Source organism: Accipiter gentilis, chromosome 7, assembly GCF_929443795.1.
Source record: "Accipiter gentilis chromosome 7, bAccGen1.1, whole genome shotgun sequence".
NCBI classification, from domain to species: Eukaryota; Metazoa; Chordata; class Aves; order Accipitriformes; family Accipitridae; genus Astur; species Astur gentilis.
In genome coordinates this window covers 9,400,963-9,419,096 of record NC_064886.1, presented here as the reverse complement: position 1 = coordinate 9,419,096, position 18,134 = coordinate 9,400,963, and the positions used below count along the sequence as shown (strand labels likewise).

Genomic DNA, 18,134 nt, shown 5'->3' with positions numbered 1-18,134 from the left:
AAACACACACTTATACACATCCCCATGCATACAACATGCTTGTGGACCTTCTAGCCCAACTCTACCCTCCACCCAGCAACATTCATCGTCTGCCACACAGCTGGCCATTTTCTTCCCAATACATTTCAGAATTCAATTTGCACAAGACAACATACATTTGGGTGATCAGCCACAACACTCCGTTTCCTATATGGCAGGATACTCCTCCAGCATCTGTTTAGGTAATCATAATTCAGAGAATGCGTAAGCAGTGCTGATGGACTGCAATAAGCAACAACACACTCAGCAAGATGGGCATCTTAAAAAGTAGACTAGGAAATGTCAGCCCATGAAATACTTGAATACTTTTACAATTTGCTGCTGAGGAGAACCACTATTAAACCCACATAGCTCTACATGCTCCTGGAAACAGTTATCACCCAATCAAGCCACTTGGGTAAAACTGTTCTTACAGAGAAACCAGGCTGAGCCAAGTTTGATATTTTCCATTCATTTTAAATCTGGTTCTTCTTTAAAGCCTGTTTTAAACCTCTCAATGCTCTTGCTCTCTGCAAACTTGGTTTGAGGACAAACCTGTTAAACCTGGGCAAAGCTGGGATGGACATCTGTGGATCCCTATGACAAGCAGATTTCTTCATGAACTCTGATGTTCCTGTTAATCTCTAAACTGGTTGAGAATGGGTATTTTAATTTACAGGTTAACTTGGTCTTTCCAAGTGCCTGCACTAGAACTCAGACTATGGAAGTTTTCTATGCCAAGACTTCAGAGGGTTGCATGCTCTTTTTATAGCCTTCCTGCTCCATTTACCTTGGTCTGCTGTCAAAGTCTGAGATTTGAAACACTCCTACATTATTCTCTGAGCAAACTCATCCACTTAACCCCAGAGACCTGTAGCAGTCACATTCCCTCATCACGTCCTGTGTCCAAGACTCTCTGTGTAATGACTGGAGCCCCAAGATCTCTCACATTTCTCCCTCTTTCTCTCCTAATTCACTCTCACCACACTTCTAGCTGCATCTCATCATGGTTTTTTTCACCAGGACTCTGCTTAGAACTTGTCAAAAGCATTTCATCAGCAGCCAGAAGACATTCAAGACATTTTCCAGAACAGAGAATTAAGGCTACATACGATGTCAAACAGTTCTCATGTGACGTCTCAAGACTTAGCTCCAACCAGAACATCCAGAATTTGTGATGGCCAAGAAAACAGTTCTTACACAGTGCTCCTGATGGATCTGATGAAATGGAAAAGTATGGAGACAATGGAAGATCACAGTTAAGCAACAGGAGAAACTGCAGGGAAAACAAAGGGAGGTGTCTAATTAATGGATGAAAAGGAGAGGATGAAATGGTGAAGAGAGAATATCATCTTTAGGGAAAGACAAAGCTACAGTAATTCCATTAAAAGCAAGACAAATTCAAATGCCCATATACAGGGCCCTGAAACCCTGCTGTTAAGCTAGCTGGCATCGCAAAGCGGCTGATTAGTCTCATAATTATTTTTTTTATATGTGCAGCAGGATTACATAATGACCTGATTTCCTAAGAGGAGAGATATCAGCTTCAGCGGCTTTGTGTCAGGGAACATCAAGAAAAAGCACATTCATCCTCTTCCTGGTAAATCTTGGGTTTACACAACACAGAAATGAGATTCTCAGGTTAGCATTAAGAATCATGAAATGTTCAAGATCTTCACGGAGATGCCTCCACTAAGGCAGAAAGTGTTCTGACTTACAAATAAATCATTGCTCCTGCCTCCACCTGTCCTTGGTTCCTCTGCTGAGACCTGCCTCACTCCCTCTCTCACATCTACCTGTTCAGTGCTCATGAGAAGCTGTGTAACAGCCAGATGACTGGGATTTGTGGTCTTACGGGGCTCAGACACGCTCTCAACATTCAACTGGAAGCAATTCTCATGAATGCTGTGTTTCTTTATCAACAGCACAAATAGACACTACTGGCCCTTAACAAGAGACTTCCTGGCTGAGGTTTTAATTCTGCTTTTGTAAAAAGATAGTAAAATGGTCCTGCAGATTTGGGGAGGGGGGGTCAGCCCAGCAATGACTGGGCTGTGACTCCATAGTACTTCCATCACTGTCTCTTCTAACCACATCATCTCTCCTCTCTGAGTACAACCATTATGCCACTACAGCTAAAAGAGGAGCTGGTACACAAATGAGCCAATTGTGAATGCTCAGGAGAGTCTCCTACCTATAATTTTCTCATACATCTCATGTCTTGTATCATACATCTGAAGAGCCCAAGAGGAGGATATCCAGGAGAAAACAATGCTTATAATCTACTTTGTTCTCTAAGCACAGTATAATTTAATTCCCTTCCTTTCCTGTTTCTTCCCACTGGCATTGTTCACTGCTGGGGTAGGCTGCTCCCCAAGGGATCATTCAGTGTCAGATTAGAAAACACAAGCTTTCCACTCAAAAAAACCCGTCTTTGAAGGAAAAGGAGCACTAAAAATCAAGAAAGGAAGATCAGGCGACTTATTGCTGTAAAGACCTCCAAATGTCCCAAACAAAACAAATCTCTGAGCAGGACATGAGGCAAAGAATCAGAGGATGGTAATGATGAATGGAATACAGAAGTTACTGAACTGTGCTCTTTGTTTGCCTTCATCTGTTCAGACACTCAGGCACAACACAGCCCTGGGAACAGAACAGAGAACAGAGCAAGGGACAACTTTTCAACTGACACCCCTTCTCCTCTGCAGACTCTTGGTCACTAAAAAGAAACTGACTTTCAAATGAACAAATTTGTATTCATTAAATAGGAGACCTGGCCTCTTCCTGACCGTTACACTTTCGTTGTGACAAAAAACAACAGCACCGTCAGGCTAAAAAACAGTGAAGCTGGAAAACTACCCACAAACAAAGGAAAACAGCCAGAGGAGCACAGCACAAACCACTATACTACTTCTGTGTAAACACACACTCAAAATCAAGGACAGCAACTAAAAAGACAGATTTTGTGAAATATTTTTAACTATTTCAGTACCTTAGTTGCTACTGTATAGTGAACTTGTCTCATTCCTAAGCAACAGCTCTTGCTCTACACCATCAGCTGTTGGTTTCACACCTCTGCTTGTCTTCCCAGTACCAGACTAACAAGGACGATGTCCACAAATCTGAGTTAAATTTCAAATAACCCAGCTATTAGAAATCTGGGCAATTAACTAATACTTATGGACTACAAATGACTGCTAGTGTCTCCACTAGTGACTGATCTCACTAGGTCGTAAGCCGCAAGACTTCACTAGGAGTCCCCCAGTATCACACATGGTCTGGCTGATAAATAGTTATAATTGCAAAAATTAAGCCATATAAGACACTCAACTCTGAGCACCTCTCCACTGGGCTTCTGAGAGAGGCTCCATTTATAAAACTAGAATGTTAAAAACAAGTCTCAAAGGATGCTCAAAGAATTATTTTTTTTCCATTCAGGGCTGAAGACCTCTTGACATGTTGCAAAGCATCAGGACTAGTTGCTGAAGGCACAGTCACAGACTCAATCTAGAAAGTTTCTCAGAAGGCACGTGCCTCATTTCTAAGCAACCATCCCTTCACAAATCAACAAACAGTGGGTATGAAATTAGAGGAAAACTGAAATTTCCAAAAGAAGTTGTCTGCGTGAGCACCAGGCCTTTCTGCATCTGCCTCAGAGGAAGGAGCTTTCTTGAGATTGAGGTGAAAAGCCTGCATCTCAGATCCATATCTCTGCTATAGCTGTAGCACAGCTTGCTACTTTCACAGAATAAAACTGGCTGAGGTTGGAGGCACCTCTGGAGGTCATCTAGTCCAACCCCTCTACTGAAGCACGGCCACCCAGAGCTGGTTGCCCAGAATTGTGTTCAGGTGACTTCTGAATATCTCCACAGATGGAGACTCCACAACATCTCTGGGCAACCTGCGCAATGCTCAGGCACCCTCACAGTGAAAAAGCATTTCCTGATGTTCAGAGGGAACCTCTTGTGTTTCAGTTTGTGCCCATTGCCTCTGGTCCTGGCACTGGGCACCACTGAGAAGAGTATAGCTCCATCCTCTTTGCAGCCTCCCTTCAGGTATTTATATACATGGATGAGATTCCCCCCTGAGCCTTCTCTTCTCAAGGTTGAATAGTACCAGCTCTCTCAGCCTTCCCTCCTAGGAGAGATGCTCCAGTGCCTTAACCATCCTAACGACCCTTCTTTGGACTCTCTCCAGTATGTCCATCTCTTTCTTGTACGGGGGAGCCCAGTACTTTTCCCAAAAGCTCATCAGAAATTATGCACTCTCCAGACATACACTGCACTCCAATCCCACTCCTTCCTTCAGCCCAGCCAGTAGCTCAAAACAACTTTTGTTCAGATAAATGTTTTGAGTGAGGTATTTTTCTACCAGCTTCTTCATCTTGAATTCAACAAAGATGAATTGACACAGCAATGTCAGGAGAAGCAAAGGAAAGGAGTGCCTGTCCCTACGAAACCAAATGAATTCCAGCGCAAAAAGCGAGACAAACTTATCAAAATTTACCGCAAGTCTTATGTGACAAAAAAAACCCCACCATAAGAATTTATCTGGGGTGAATATGTCATCCAAGGGAAAGACATTTTAGGTGACAATGGCCACAACTTTCTATTTTAGACAAATCAGATACGATGAATGCCAGGAAAACATCTGTGAGAGATTCATTTGGGCAAAATTTTGAAGCCTTTAACTTTAGAGGAACTACTGAAATAACTGTGGAATGAACCAAATTACAGGTCAGTGCCTAAGTAAGACTTCTTATGCTGAATTAACGTCTAGCTTTGGGAATGCTTGGACCAACGTGTTAAAGGCTTACAGATAGACAAGACCCTTTAAGAAGTGAAAAGGCACTGATATAGTGGCTTTGTAGTCAGTTGAATAATACATTAGCTAAACTCCCCACTTCTTTATTTCCCTGCTGGCCAGCCATTAGCCATCTTATCCTCCCACGGGCTGTGCAGTAGCAGAAGAAAGGAGCAAAAGCTGGGGGTGCAATCCTAACCTACTTAAAACAAATGGAGCAGCATAGAAACCATTTTATGTGCCGGAAGTATTTATGTCTTGGAGCCGGTTTACATCTCCTGACTGCTGCTTAGTGCCCTTTTTCTCTCCCATTTCTTAAATCTTACCCACAAATGTGGGACACGAGTTACAAGACATGCAAAGTATTAAACTGCAGCAGTGAGAGCAGGGCAGGAGCATTCCTCTCCTGAGAACACCTTGCTTCACTTACCTAAACTGTGGCCATTTTTTGTGTAAAAGCACGTATTGTTGATAAGGTTAACACAGCAGCCAATCACATCTCCAGTGGTGAATGTAGGGCCATAGGGCTGTCCTGTCCCTGAAGAACAGAAGGAGTGCCCGTCATCACCGTGGTACCCATAAGAATGTTTATCCCATCCTGCAAAAGACAAAACAGAAGAACAGGTCAGCAATGAAGCCAGTTTAGCAGAATGACATGGCAACTACAGCTCTCAGGACACAATTTTCTGGTAGGAAATTCAAAATTTTGATTCCCACTCCTGATTCATCCCAATATTAATTCTCACACACTAGTAACTGAAAAGAAATTAATGGTTATCAATCATAACACATCATTCAGGTTTCAACCTCATTTGCCCCTTATGAGAAATGAAAAGAACAGATTGCCAAAAGTCATTCTGACAAATATTTTTTTTGTTTAAAAAAAACATTAAAACCCTGTTTCTGCTTTATCTTGCCTGCAGTGAAACAAGCTCCTCTTTGTAAAACATTTGTGTTTCACACTAACACAATCTTCCAGCAAAACCATTTAATAAAATAATTCTCGTCCAATTGCAGCTTTGTCCATAAGTGCTGCTCACAGGCATAACTGAATGGCTTGAGGCAATTTTTGCACTCTCACATTTACACTTCCCTTCTAACAGTTTATAAGGATTTCTGTGCTCCCCTTGGGCAACAACATTTCCCATTCTGTAGACAGTTTAAAACACAACCCTTAAATGTCAATGGGCAATTTTCAAAGTGGTCAATTCTAACATTAGTATCTTATTTCTTCTGTCAGTAACACTGTGCCTAGGGTTAAAGCTGGGCTTAGGGACTGCAACCTGCCCACTTGCTCTTTTCTACATCTCACAGTAATTCCATCATTCTGAGTTCCTAATTTTTTTCTGTTCTATCCCAATTCTGTTATAAGTTCTTTTGTAAATTTCTTATATGTAGGAATGCCAGATATAACTGCAAACTACTGCAAAGGAGAGAGATTAATGCATCCTTTAAAAGCTAAAATGTTCTTCAGGCAACACACTGGTCTTCTCTTTTCAGGATTCCCATACCCCTCTTGCAGAGGACAGGACAGTGCTCCCATGGTTGTGGCCACACAGTGATTCAGCAAATGCCACGTCAATCTGCTAACCCATGCTGGCCAACTTCATTTGCCACAACTGCTCAAGACGGCTTATCCTTTCTTCTCTTAGGAGACCAGCTACAGCAGGTAGGGAGTCACGAGGAACAGTCCTCTTACTGAAGAGTTTAAAGAAAGCATGACATACTCTGTCTTATTATAAGACTTCCAGAAGAACCAGGATTTTCTCCAGCTCTTTAGAGCATTCCTATGAATTACACAATCAAAACCACATCTCACAGAGAGATGTACTTCTATCAAAAAGCCTGAGACAGACACAACATTAATAACAACCCCCTGTGTTTTAAGCAGATATGGTTGGATCCTTAGACAGACTGTGCCCACTGAAGCAGAAGCAAAATAAGGTGCTTTGACCATCTACTGACCTTATACAACCTAAGGGTAGTGCAGAATCTGTTAAATGTGGAGGCATGATTTTGGCAAAAGGACTGCAGAAGAAATACAAAGACCTTGAGAGGAGAAGGGTTAAAAAGTAGAAGCCACACATCCTGCAATAAGGCAAAAAATGACTGCAAACCACAGAGAGGAGCCCCATGAAGGTGGGCTGGAGCACTTCTGCAAGCCATGATTCTACAAAAACAACATGAGGGCATTAGAAATTTAATCCTGTAAAATGATGCCCAGCTACATGTACTCAGGTATCTTATCATCAATGGACCCACATGCTCAGGGTTTCTCAGAAAAGCATGAAACATTCAGTGCATGCCCAAGGCCCTCTGTTTATTGCACCACACCAGATGAATGCCAAGGGGAAAGTCAGGGAATGGAGCAAGACTGAAACACGCCACGGTCCAAGATTTTGGACCTTAGGGCAAAGTTTGGGAGTGAAAGGTGTGAAGGACTTCTAGCAAATCCTAGTGTAGAAATGGTGAATAATTTCCTCTGTTAAGTCCCACACATCCACAGGAACAGACTGAGATGTCCCAAGAGTCAGCTCCATCTTCCCTCGGACCAGCTCCAAACAAGCTGTTGACAGTGGCACCAGTCCTGTTTAATATCTCCATGAAAGACAGAGACAACAGCACAGACAGCACCCTCAGCAAGCTCAAAAATGATGCCAAATCGGGTTGCCAAAAACAAAGGAGGGAGTGATAGGGGCTCTAGAGTCTGTTGTCAAACTTCCACTGCTAAGACTCCATCCAGTAAAAATATAATTGAAATACTGAGCTTTTAACACTGTGGCTCCTTTCTACTATCCCTTTTATTTTCTCTGCTGCTGGCCTGTGAAAGGCAGCTGTTGCTGACCTATTATTTTAGTCTCCCCCAAACCAGACCTGTTACATGTGTGTCAGTTCAGAACTTCTCTAATGAAGTTGTTGGTAACTCCAGATGCTAACTCTCATCAATTTCTCTCTTAAGCTACTTAATAATACAATCCAAATACAAACTTCTAGCTCTTCTGCATACAAACATTCCTGGCATTACAAAGCATTTCGTAAGAATTCGTTATTAATTATGTCTAAGTATTCAGATGCTTACACATCATGCACCAGATAAGGCTACTATGAGAAATGCAACAGCATGCCCAACCATGAGGACAACTTCACAAAATACTTGTGCTGATGCAGACACTACAGGTTCTGTAGTATAAGAAAAAAAATGTTTCGTTACCTACAGATCACAACTGATCATACTGGAAAAAACTTCCTCCTGCTCCTGTAAGACATTTTGCTTCACAGTATCAGTACTTGCTGTACCACCAAAGGTGGTTATGAACGCATTGATGAGATGAACTCCAATAAGAAGTGACTGAATAAAGGCTTTGAGGGCAGTGTCAAATTTCATATGTATTGCAACAGTGCCTGCAAAAAAGCTTGATCTGAATCTTATTCTCCACAGACAACCACTATTATCACCAGTTAAGGAAATCTCGGCTCACCCAGCACTTTGCTAATGATATACAGAGTTAACATTTTCAACTCAAATGTTGTGCAGTGCTGAATCTGGTCCTGAGACAACACCAAGTGTTTTAAATCTAGACTGGCAGCCTTATCAAATCACCAGAGTCATCTTAAAAAAAACAAGCCAGATTTGTATTGAGAGAACTTACTGTACTCACCATAAACATAAGCTGAGTGGCGTTAATTATATGCCTAACCTTTAGTTATTTATTAATCAAATAATGTATCTGTATTTCTAAAATTCTGCCCTGAATAAACATGAGGGCAATGGCATATAGGTCATTCCAGCACTGGCCAAATTCAGCCAGTCTTCTGAAATTTCCTAATAATGTTAGAAATAACAGCCAGCATTTCTAATACTTCTAGGTCAAAGTTATCTGGGCCTATTAATTTAAATAGTGTATCCCTATTGAAAGTGTTTGGCATTATCTTGGATTACCAGCAGAGTGGGGAGTAACTCATCACATGTATGTTGCAAATACATTCTCCAACTTCCCTCCAAATACAAAAACACTTGCTGGAAATTTGGGACTTTTCTGCATCATTAACAATTTACTATCGCCACCTAGTAATAGGTCTATGATATTACAACCTTTTCTTTGACTCCCACGACACTATTCACACCTCCAGTTACTCAATAGCTTCTTTCTTCCTTTACAAAATCTAGCACTGCTTTAATAAGGGCTGAATCAGACTTCCTATATGCCTTCCCCACGCTTACACCTGCAAATTCGCTGGACATTTTAACCTTTGGACCACTTGTACTCAAGTACTTCCAGAAGCCACCATTGTGACCCAGAAGGCAGTGATGAGATTTTATCTGCATGTTCTTAAAAAGGCTGGCCATACAGGATACCGGGGTCAACACACATAAGGATCCTCTTTTAGAAGTGAGACAGCATAAGCATAGGACATGCATGTACCATGCTCTTACTGAACAGCATTACCACTTTCCAACCACCCATAGCATAGAGACATACTGAGCCAGATGGAGATTCTGTTCACTTAGTACTCCTCAAAGGATTTTCTTTCCATTAAACTGTCCAATCCTCCTTTAAGCACATGTACACATTCATACCATCCACTCTATCCTGCAACAAGGAGTTTCACAGTATAACTGCAAGCTGCATGAAAATATGCCTCTTAAACATAATCATCCCTTTTCCAGACTGATGACTCCTGGCTTATTTAGCTATTCCCTCCATTTCTGACCATCATCATCTGAACCTTTTCTGGATTTATAGTGTTGCTTTTGAGAATGGAGATGAAGGTGCAGCATGGAGAAGAGAAGCAGGCTGTAGTTGTTCTCTGTACTGTTCCCTAGCCCTCTGCCAGTTAATCCTAGCATTTTCCCCTTTATTATCCTTTTTACCACTGAACTGATGTTTCCATGAAGCTATTGTAATCACTCCAAAACACATCAACACTCTTGTGACAATGCTCTCTCTGCGCGGATCCTCATCTGCCATCTCACCGCCAGTGTTTTCAGCCTCAGCTCACTCGCACAGCTCCTCTCCGGCACCTTTCACCTTACCACCCCCAGTGGCTCGCAATCCTCAACAGCTAGAGCAGTCCATCCTGGGCTGGTGAGGCAGGGGCAGCTGCTTCTAAGAAAACCCTGGGAGCACCCATGCATGAACAGTTTCTGACCAGAAACTCATTCCAACAAGGCTGTGGGGTTTAAATAACATCCCATTTCTGGTGATAGCTGCTGTCTACAGCAATGGACACTTCACACCTAAGTGCAGTTGACCAAGTCTAAAAATTCTCAAATACAAGTGCAGATTCCTTACAAAACCTCAGAAATCTGAACAAGATTGGAGAATGTGCTTTTCTTTTCCTCAGAAAAAATAGATCACGGACCTCCGAAGGACCATAATGTTACTAAAATCTAGTCAGCTAGAGTGGCTGGAGGGTCCAGTTAGCACAGTTCTCTCATTCCTTCCTTTTCCTTCCCCATCTTCTCTTCCAAAGCACAAAGTCATTTTAAAGAGGGGAGACAGGCAGAGAACAGAAAGGATTTGGCCACCTGTCCCATGGCAGTGGTCAAAGCAGAACCTAAAACCCCTGCCTAAGGCTCCTGTTTTCATTACAGCTCACTTTGAAGACAAGTGCACTTTGAACATGTAAAATATGCAGGCAGAACCACTCTGCAGGTAGGACCTCAGCAGCTAGTCAACAAAAAGAGGTTAAAATGACGTACCTTTAAATTGAACACTTCAACCACCAAACCCAAAATATATGTATAGTATTTATTAACAGCCAGACAGATGCAGAATAGCTCAGACTGTGCAATCAATAAGAGAATGGGAAGAAAGAAAACCAGAAACCATGACTAGGACTTGGGAGGACATTTTTTATATGTTCAACACCAAACTGAAGTTCTGTTTGGCCTGCTAACAAGAAAAAGCAGATACGTTGATCTTCTCGGCAGACTGTCCTGATCCCAACACACAGTGAAAAAAAAATGAACATCAAGTTCCATTGCCAGTGCTTGATAAACAGGCCGAATTATGCAATGCCAGACCACGTGGCAGAAAAGACTTGAGTTACTTCAGGACACAGTTACAGGATCAAACCATAAATGTTCGCTCTGAAGAGAGCATTGGAGATAGATGAAGTGTGCTACTAGTACCCCTAATTATCCTACATCCATGCCTATTCAATCCCACCTTGCCCATTCACTGTCAGCCCTGCTTTACTCTTGACTTATCCATCCTGTGATGGGCCTACATTCTGTTTCTGAGATCAGGCAGATCACAAAGCAGCAACTGGGAAGTGGTACTATGGGGCTGGGACATCATTTACCTCTTAGCACTGTGGAAATAACACATCATTTTAGCTTTCCATTTAAAGACTGTCAGCCATGTGCACAGAACCTCTTCTGGTAGGCACTGGGTAAAACTGGCATCACACATGTGGGAACACTAGGACCTGGATACACTGCTCAACTTTGAAAGCATGTAACATCAGGCCATATACAACAGAGGCAATGCAGCGCAGGATGCCCTGATGGAAATTACCACGAGCAAGAGGCCTTTGCTGGCCTGCTGCTCCTTCCGCAGAGTACAGAGAACAACGCAAACTGATGACATCCCCCTATGCATCAAGGTTCAAACATGCCAGACCTGCCAGTGGACACAGGATTACGCGGAAGGCAACATTCACAGGGATCTGTACTGAGTTCTCCTCTGATAGCATGCCAGAGGACAGACATGCAAGGCCCAGCGATCATGGAAAAGATAGTTGATTCAGTAAGTTACAGCCTGTCACCTAGGACTCTTCCTACTCTGCCACTTGCTAGGCTTAAAATGATGGCAGACAGATGGGCTTTATGACGGACACATGGACCATTCCCTGCCCATGCACATTTGAGGGGAGAAATATGTTCCACTGCAGCTCAGCCCATACATTCAAGGTAATCGGTACCTGGTGAAAAAGCTGTTGCAAAGGGCAGGGCCTTGCTCACAACAAATTCAGTGATAACCTGACCTGCAACCAGGTATTGGTGAAGTATGCATTTGGCCATATGAAGAAGAGATGGAATTTCCTCAGAAAGAATCTGAAGATTTGTAAATAGGGTTTGTGGCTGTTGTATCCTATGTAATGTGAGAGCTTGGAGGCTTATACTTCAGGACAGACCCCAGTGACTACTCGACAGGCTTTGCAGTGTCTGCATCTTTCCAAATTTTATCTGTACCTACTTTCTCTCTTTTGTACTTTGAAACACTTCTCATTTTTCTCCCCTCCCTGTTCTTGTCCAGTATTTTGCCTGTGGCATTCCTCTTCCCACTCCTCTGGCCAGCAATCCTAGCTTCCCACAGCTGCCCATGCCAGGGCAAGTAGTGTGCCAACTCTAGCTGCAGACAGACAAGAACTTGTGTCAACACATTGAAATAAACCAAACAAAATAATTTTAATAAGATTTATTGAATCCAAAGTCCAGCAGAAACAGATGTACAAACTTTGCTTGTACAGTGCTTGGGGGCTGGGATGTTGAGGGTGGGGCCAGCTACAGAGCCCAGAGTCGATGCTGGACCAGACCACGTTCTGGCTAGAGGCAGGACCATTTCCCAAGTACTGCACCATGCAGGCTGCTGTTGCCCAGCCAGCTATGGGTCTTTGGCAGCAGCAGAACATGATGTCAGTGGAGGGGAGGGTACATTAGACAGAGGCTGAACAGATGAATATGGTGCAGGGAGGAGTAGGATGTTGCTGTTCAGAGTTGCTTCTACAATGTCCTGGGCAGAGCAGTCCCAGGCAGGGGCTGGTGTCTGAGAGGACAGGACAAAAATAAACATGGGAAAGAAGCTGTTATCACAGCAGAAGCAGAACCACATTCTTTCGACTGTTCTACCATCTTCCAGTGGTCTTGGCTCTCCCAGTGGATGTGCCTTTGGTGTACGTTAGCCCAGAGCAGTGAAAGCATGCCCCTGCCCCTAGCAAAGGGAAGGCTGAGCAAGCACCTGTGCTCCTACAGCCTTAGAAGCTAAATGCCTGGTCAAGAAAAGCCTGTTGCCCCAAGAAGCATCTGCCCCAAGCTGCAGCATCTCAGCTGTAGTTCAGTTTTATAGCATTTATGCCAAACCATACGAAGTTGCACAAACATCAGACGCTTGGGCAAGAGCAAGGAGGTAACTTTGTTCTTCATTCAACCGTGCTCCAGAATCAAATCAACTATTACTGTTGCAACACATCCTTCTATTTCTATAACCAGCCTACAAAAATAGCTGCTGCTCAGTGGCCACAGCAACTTATGCTATAGATTTTGGGTGGTGGAAATAGGGGAGGTACAGTCCACGCATGGAACAACTATCTAGGTACAGTCACAACACCAGCTGCAGGACAGGAATAGGACTGGGGAACAGTGTGCTTAGCATATTACAGCATCTTCCTGGCAGAACTTCAAGGGCCTGGACATCTGCCTAGAACATGTCAAGGGGAAAAGAAAAAAAATAAAAAAAAAAAAGTAAAAAAGTCCCTAAAAATCACTTACCTAGGGACACCAGGAAATGAAGAAACCCTACCTAGTAATACCCCAACATTTTCTTTCTCATAAGAGCTTCTACTTCTTCTGCAAAGTGGCAAAATGACTTTGAATGCAGCAGAAGCCCAAACACTGCACTACAGGACCAATGCGTATACAGAAAATAAAACCATTTCACCCCATGGAGGACAAACTTCCTAAAGCAGGGCTTGGACGTACTCAGATCCCATAGTCTTAGTAGTATCACACTGAGTCACGTACAAGGTAATGGTGCAGACCACCACATCACTGCATGCATCCCAATGAGGGACTGCTTACAGCAGCCTCCCTCTCACTCCAGTTCCCAGCAGATCAAGCGGATTCATCCACGGCCGGTTTGGCCCCCTACAGAGCAACACCAGATGATGCTAATCAAAGAGTGCAGGACTCTTGGCAGGCCTGGCTGTAGGTTTGGCTCAGAGGCTATTCCATGTTTTTGAATAAAGTACTTGGAACTGTAAAAGAGACAAAGCTCAGATCAAATCTCATGGCAGAAGGACTTAAATGTGGCAAGCATCCAAAGGAGAGGGAAAAAAAGAAAAAGAAAAAAAGGAATCATAGGCATCTCTCATATTAACAGAGAGCAGGAACAAAAGGACACAGTGACCCAAAGATCAAAAAGACTCCAAGAAAGACAGCTAAAAAGGCCTGCGAGAGTTTGGGAGATCCAGCAAAATGTGGATGCTAACAAGCATTGCCTGGTCCACTGCAGACTATAAGCAGAAAGTAACACTGTAAAATTTCCTTTTAACAATATTGATCTGGCATGGCAATTTTTAGACGAGATCAGCAACTCCTACCACTTGACAGCTACTGCATGTTAACTAGCCTTCAAAACAACATCAAACCACAGTCTGCACTTAATTATATAAAAGTGACACTACCCATTGACTCATAAAGAGAAAAAACAAAACCAGAAGGCTCTGGATGGCTGCAACACAGGCAATACCTTGTCAACAGGAATGGTCTGTTCCACCTGCCCCAAAGATTTTTTAATTAACCCATTTCACTATTACTTAGCAGGCACCTCACCACAGGATACAGTAATCAAGATAAAAATTCTACTTCCTTGAATGAAGATGGCAAGCCCTCCTAACTTACAAGCTCGATGGGTCATCTGCCAGAGTCAGAACATGATCTGGTCTTCCCTATACCAGAGAGGTCAAGATGTGCTACAAGCCATTTATAGCCCTGTAAAGAGCATAACATGGTTAAAGCACAACTACAAAACAGGTTGGTTCTATCTACAAAGGCAAGGCTCAAAAAGCTCTCTAGCATGATCAGGCCACCACTGTACTATTATACCTATTATATTCCCTGACACACTACACTGGAGGGGGTGGAGAGAAGAGCAGAGGTGCAAAACAATGTAGGACTGGGATGAAAAAAAAGTCTGATGAGGAGTTTTGCCATTTATCTATTAAGTGGCAGGGGCAAAGAACAAGTTGGATACAAAAGCTTATCACATAGACAGGCTTCCAATCTCAACATACTAAATAATTCACATGTTCATTTACAGGCCAACTTTTCAACTTTTGGCCAATGGACAAGAACATCTTTATAAACTATTAAGACACCTTGAGAAAAATCTTTCAGGGTAACGGGCAAGAATCATTTTACAGAGACACTGAGGCAGGGCAGTTAAATGACTCAGCTGAAAGCAATGTTAGAGCTCACTACAGAATGCAAGGGGCTAGCATCTAGCAACTATTAAAAACAATCCCTAAAATGGTATTTAATGAGGTAAGAAAATTATGAACAAAAGAATATCTTTATACAAACACAAGACCTTATAGAGAGAGAAGTCTTCCAGAAGAAGAACATCTCATGATGTTAAGGGGTTGCAAAAAGGCCTTCTAGATTGTAAACTGAAGCTCCTTAAATACTTTCCACATCAATTAAGGTAAAGCAACAGGGTTTTCTGAAGAGGAACATATTTATCCATCAGTAAAAATAGCTGCTAACTATCAGTTTGAGTTGTAGGGAAATTTAGTTTTGTGTTGATGTTACCTTTTATCTGAAAGACTCAAATAATAAGTACAGCCACTCTAAAGACACTTTTTTTAACCTGAAAAACAAGGAGTTCTGATTACAACTCTTGTTGACAGCTAGACTGCTGTCTCTAAATTGCTAGTCAACTCTTAACTGTCACTAAGATTACCTGGATTGTCCATAATCTGTGTACAACTGGAGATGCAACCTGCGGTATTGATGGAGGCCAAATCACAAACCCCACTATGCAATGCCATCTCCACTCTGCTTTGGAAGCTCTGTTTTCACATGGCACAAAACCAACACAACCTGTTGGATGACAGAAAGCTCCACGCAAAGGCAGGCTCCAGCATACTTGTATCATACATTTCTGGGAATATGTTGCATGAGAAAAGAGTGCAGGACCTGTACAAGGAGCCAATCCATCTCCAGAAGAGTTATGGCACAGAAATCAGGGCATGGAAAAGCACAGGACAGCCATACCCTCTGAGTAAGAATCACTTACTCACCCACACTGATGCCTGAGCGCTTAATAGCCAAATGGAAACACTTTCTTTGATTAATCTTCCAAGGTCAGGGTTACTGCCTTGAAATACTGATTAATGGTTTTGTTCAGCTTGAATGATGTGGCTAAGCACTTTCCCAAATATTCCAGGGTGAAGCATAGTTACTGAAAGTTCAGCTTTCAATCTGCCTCCTCCATTCAAACCTCAAGTGTGTGTGCCCAAAAGCTAGTCTAATTGAAAAGACCAAAAGAAAAAGAAAGAACGAAAGAAAATAAAAACAATGCCTCCCTAAAAACCTGACCAAATGGCTGACAGCAGTTTTCCTGGCTGCAGACAGGGCAATCAATGCAATCAATACAAGCAAACACGTGAACTGAAGTGGGTCTGAAGGGGAACAAGGCAGTAAATTTATACAATCCTAATGTTCACATAAATAGTCATAAATAAAACATGAGATTAAATTTAACCTAAATTCAGAAGGTTATTCACCCCAATTCTGTGGTTTGGGAGCTGGTTTTGTTACTCTTCAGCTCTGTACACACCTGATAGAGAGTGTCAGGTCTGGCCATATTTGAGGAGTGTCAGGTCTGACCTCATTTGAGGACTTGATCATCACCACTCTGTTGTCACTCTTCAGCACGTGTCACGCACTGTACTTAAGATATCTAACTCCTCCATGCCATGCCAACTTGCCCAGTATCAGCTCTTAGCAGAAGGCTCATGTTTTAAAACATGCCACACCTAAACAAGTTGTATCCAGCTATGTGCAAGATAACCTCATTAGGGGAGGCACACCTAATGAGCAGAACATAGAAGTGCAAGGGGACAGAGGCTTTGGCTGCTGTGAGGGTAAAGAAAGAAATTGCACGTGCTTCCAGGTACAAATACAACTGCCAGTTCAGCATTTCTCATTTTGCTGATTATTGACAGCTTATAAAAGCTGTGCGAGTCCATCCACTATAAACTACAGATCCTACACACCACACTTCAGCATGACGACTCCAAAAAACAAGACCTGTTGGGAAGGAGGAGGGAATGGTACATAAACTAACATACAAATCTGTGCATTTCTTGCAATTCCCGCTGAGTGTGTTTGTAGTGAAAGTTGGTTAAGGATCTACCCAACAGGACAGCTCAAGCTTCCTAAGCTGGACTTCTCCATGTCCCTACAACTTCCCTTCTGCAGGTGTTGTGGACATCATGCTCTTTTTCTAGGGCTGATTATGGGTAAGCAAGACATGAGCTGACCACTTTTGCCAGGGTCCATAAAAGCTTTTTCCCTACACAAGGCCAGCCCCATGCAAGACACCATGGCCAGACAAAGAAGTGGCATGGAAGATAAACGCTACTATGCTCCTCAAAACCAAAAATCTTGCAAACTACTGATTTCAAAAGAATATAAACATTTTAAAAGAATGGCTGATCTGAGTTCAGGTTATTCAAATGCCCTAACAACACAATCTGATCTAAAACATCCATTCACATAACTCAATGCGTATAACAAAACCATCACAGCCATCCTTGTACACAAATGCAGTCCACAACGTTCCCCTCCTGTACCACAATGCACTCACACACAGTACACCCTGTTAATTCTTTTAATCGTATACCAGCAAGTTGTAACTTTGGATGTCTCCAAAATTAGATCTTGCAAACCCAGACTTTGTCAGAAAGCCCACTATTGATATGTGAAAAATTGAAGAATGTGGAAGAATGAACTTCCAGTTCTTCTAGGAGCTGAAGATGGGATATGAATGAATTAATAGCAAACGCATCAAATCTATTTCAATATTCAAGCTGGATTTTTCATACAAATTCAGGTCACCTCAGCATGCAAACTAGGATCTTGGAACACTGACTGGAAAGTGAAAAAGCTTACGCAGGATGAGAAGATGACTGAGCAATTAACTGGAGCTTGGCAGACCTTTATTGGTAACGGACAGGTCAATCACAAAACACAAGATTCACAAAGATATGTAGAAAATATATATTTTTTTTAATAAAGATCATACAATTTTGAGAAAGAACAACCTTTTTAAAGGGTGTTACTGATCTGCAGAGAGTGGAAGCAGGAAGAGAAAACAAGATGAAGGTGAGTTAAGTAATGCCAGAGGAACTCGGAGATCATGATTCTTCAACAGAGATGCAACAAGGCACTCATGGTGCATTTAAAATTTAGTTAGGTAACATATACACATAGAACTGAGAGTGAAGATGAAAAAAGAAGCAATATAAATAAACCAGGTATGCCCAGAATAAACAGAAAATGAGCATTTCTCAGGTTAGTT

General features: G+C 42.4%; 1 protein-coding gene across 2 annotated transcripts in view; it reads right to left on the bottom strand.

Annotated features, from left to right (window-relative positions):
- RANBP10 (RAN binding protein 10) overlaps positions 1-18,134 on the bottom strand; it is an 87,179-nt gene that overhangs the window by 36,088 nt on the left and 32,957 nt on the right. For both annotated transcript variants that reach the window (XM_049804555.1, XM_049804556.1), the window contains exon 4: positions 5,252-5,419. In XM_049804555.1, coding sequence (XP_049660512.1) covers positions 5,252-5,419 — 168 coding nt within the window. The remainder of the gene's footprint in view (positions 1-5,251; positions 5,420-18,134) is intronic.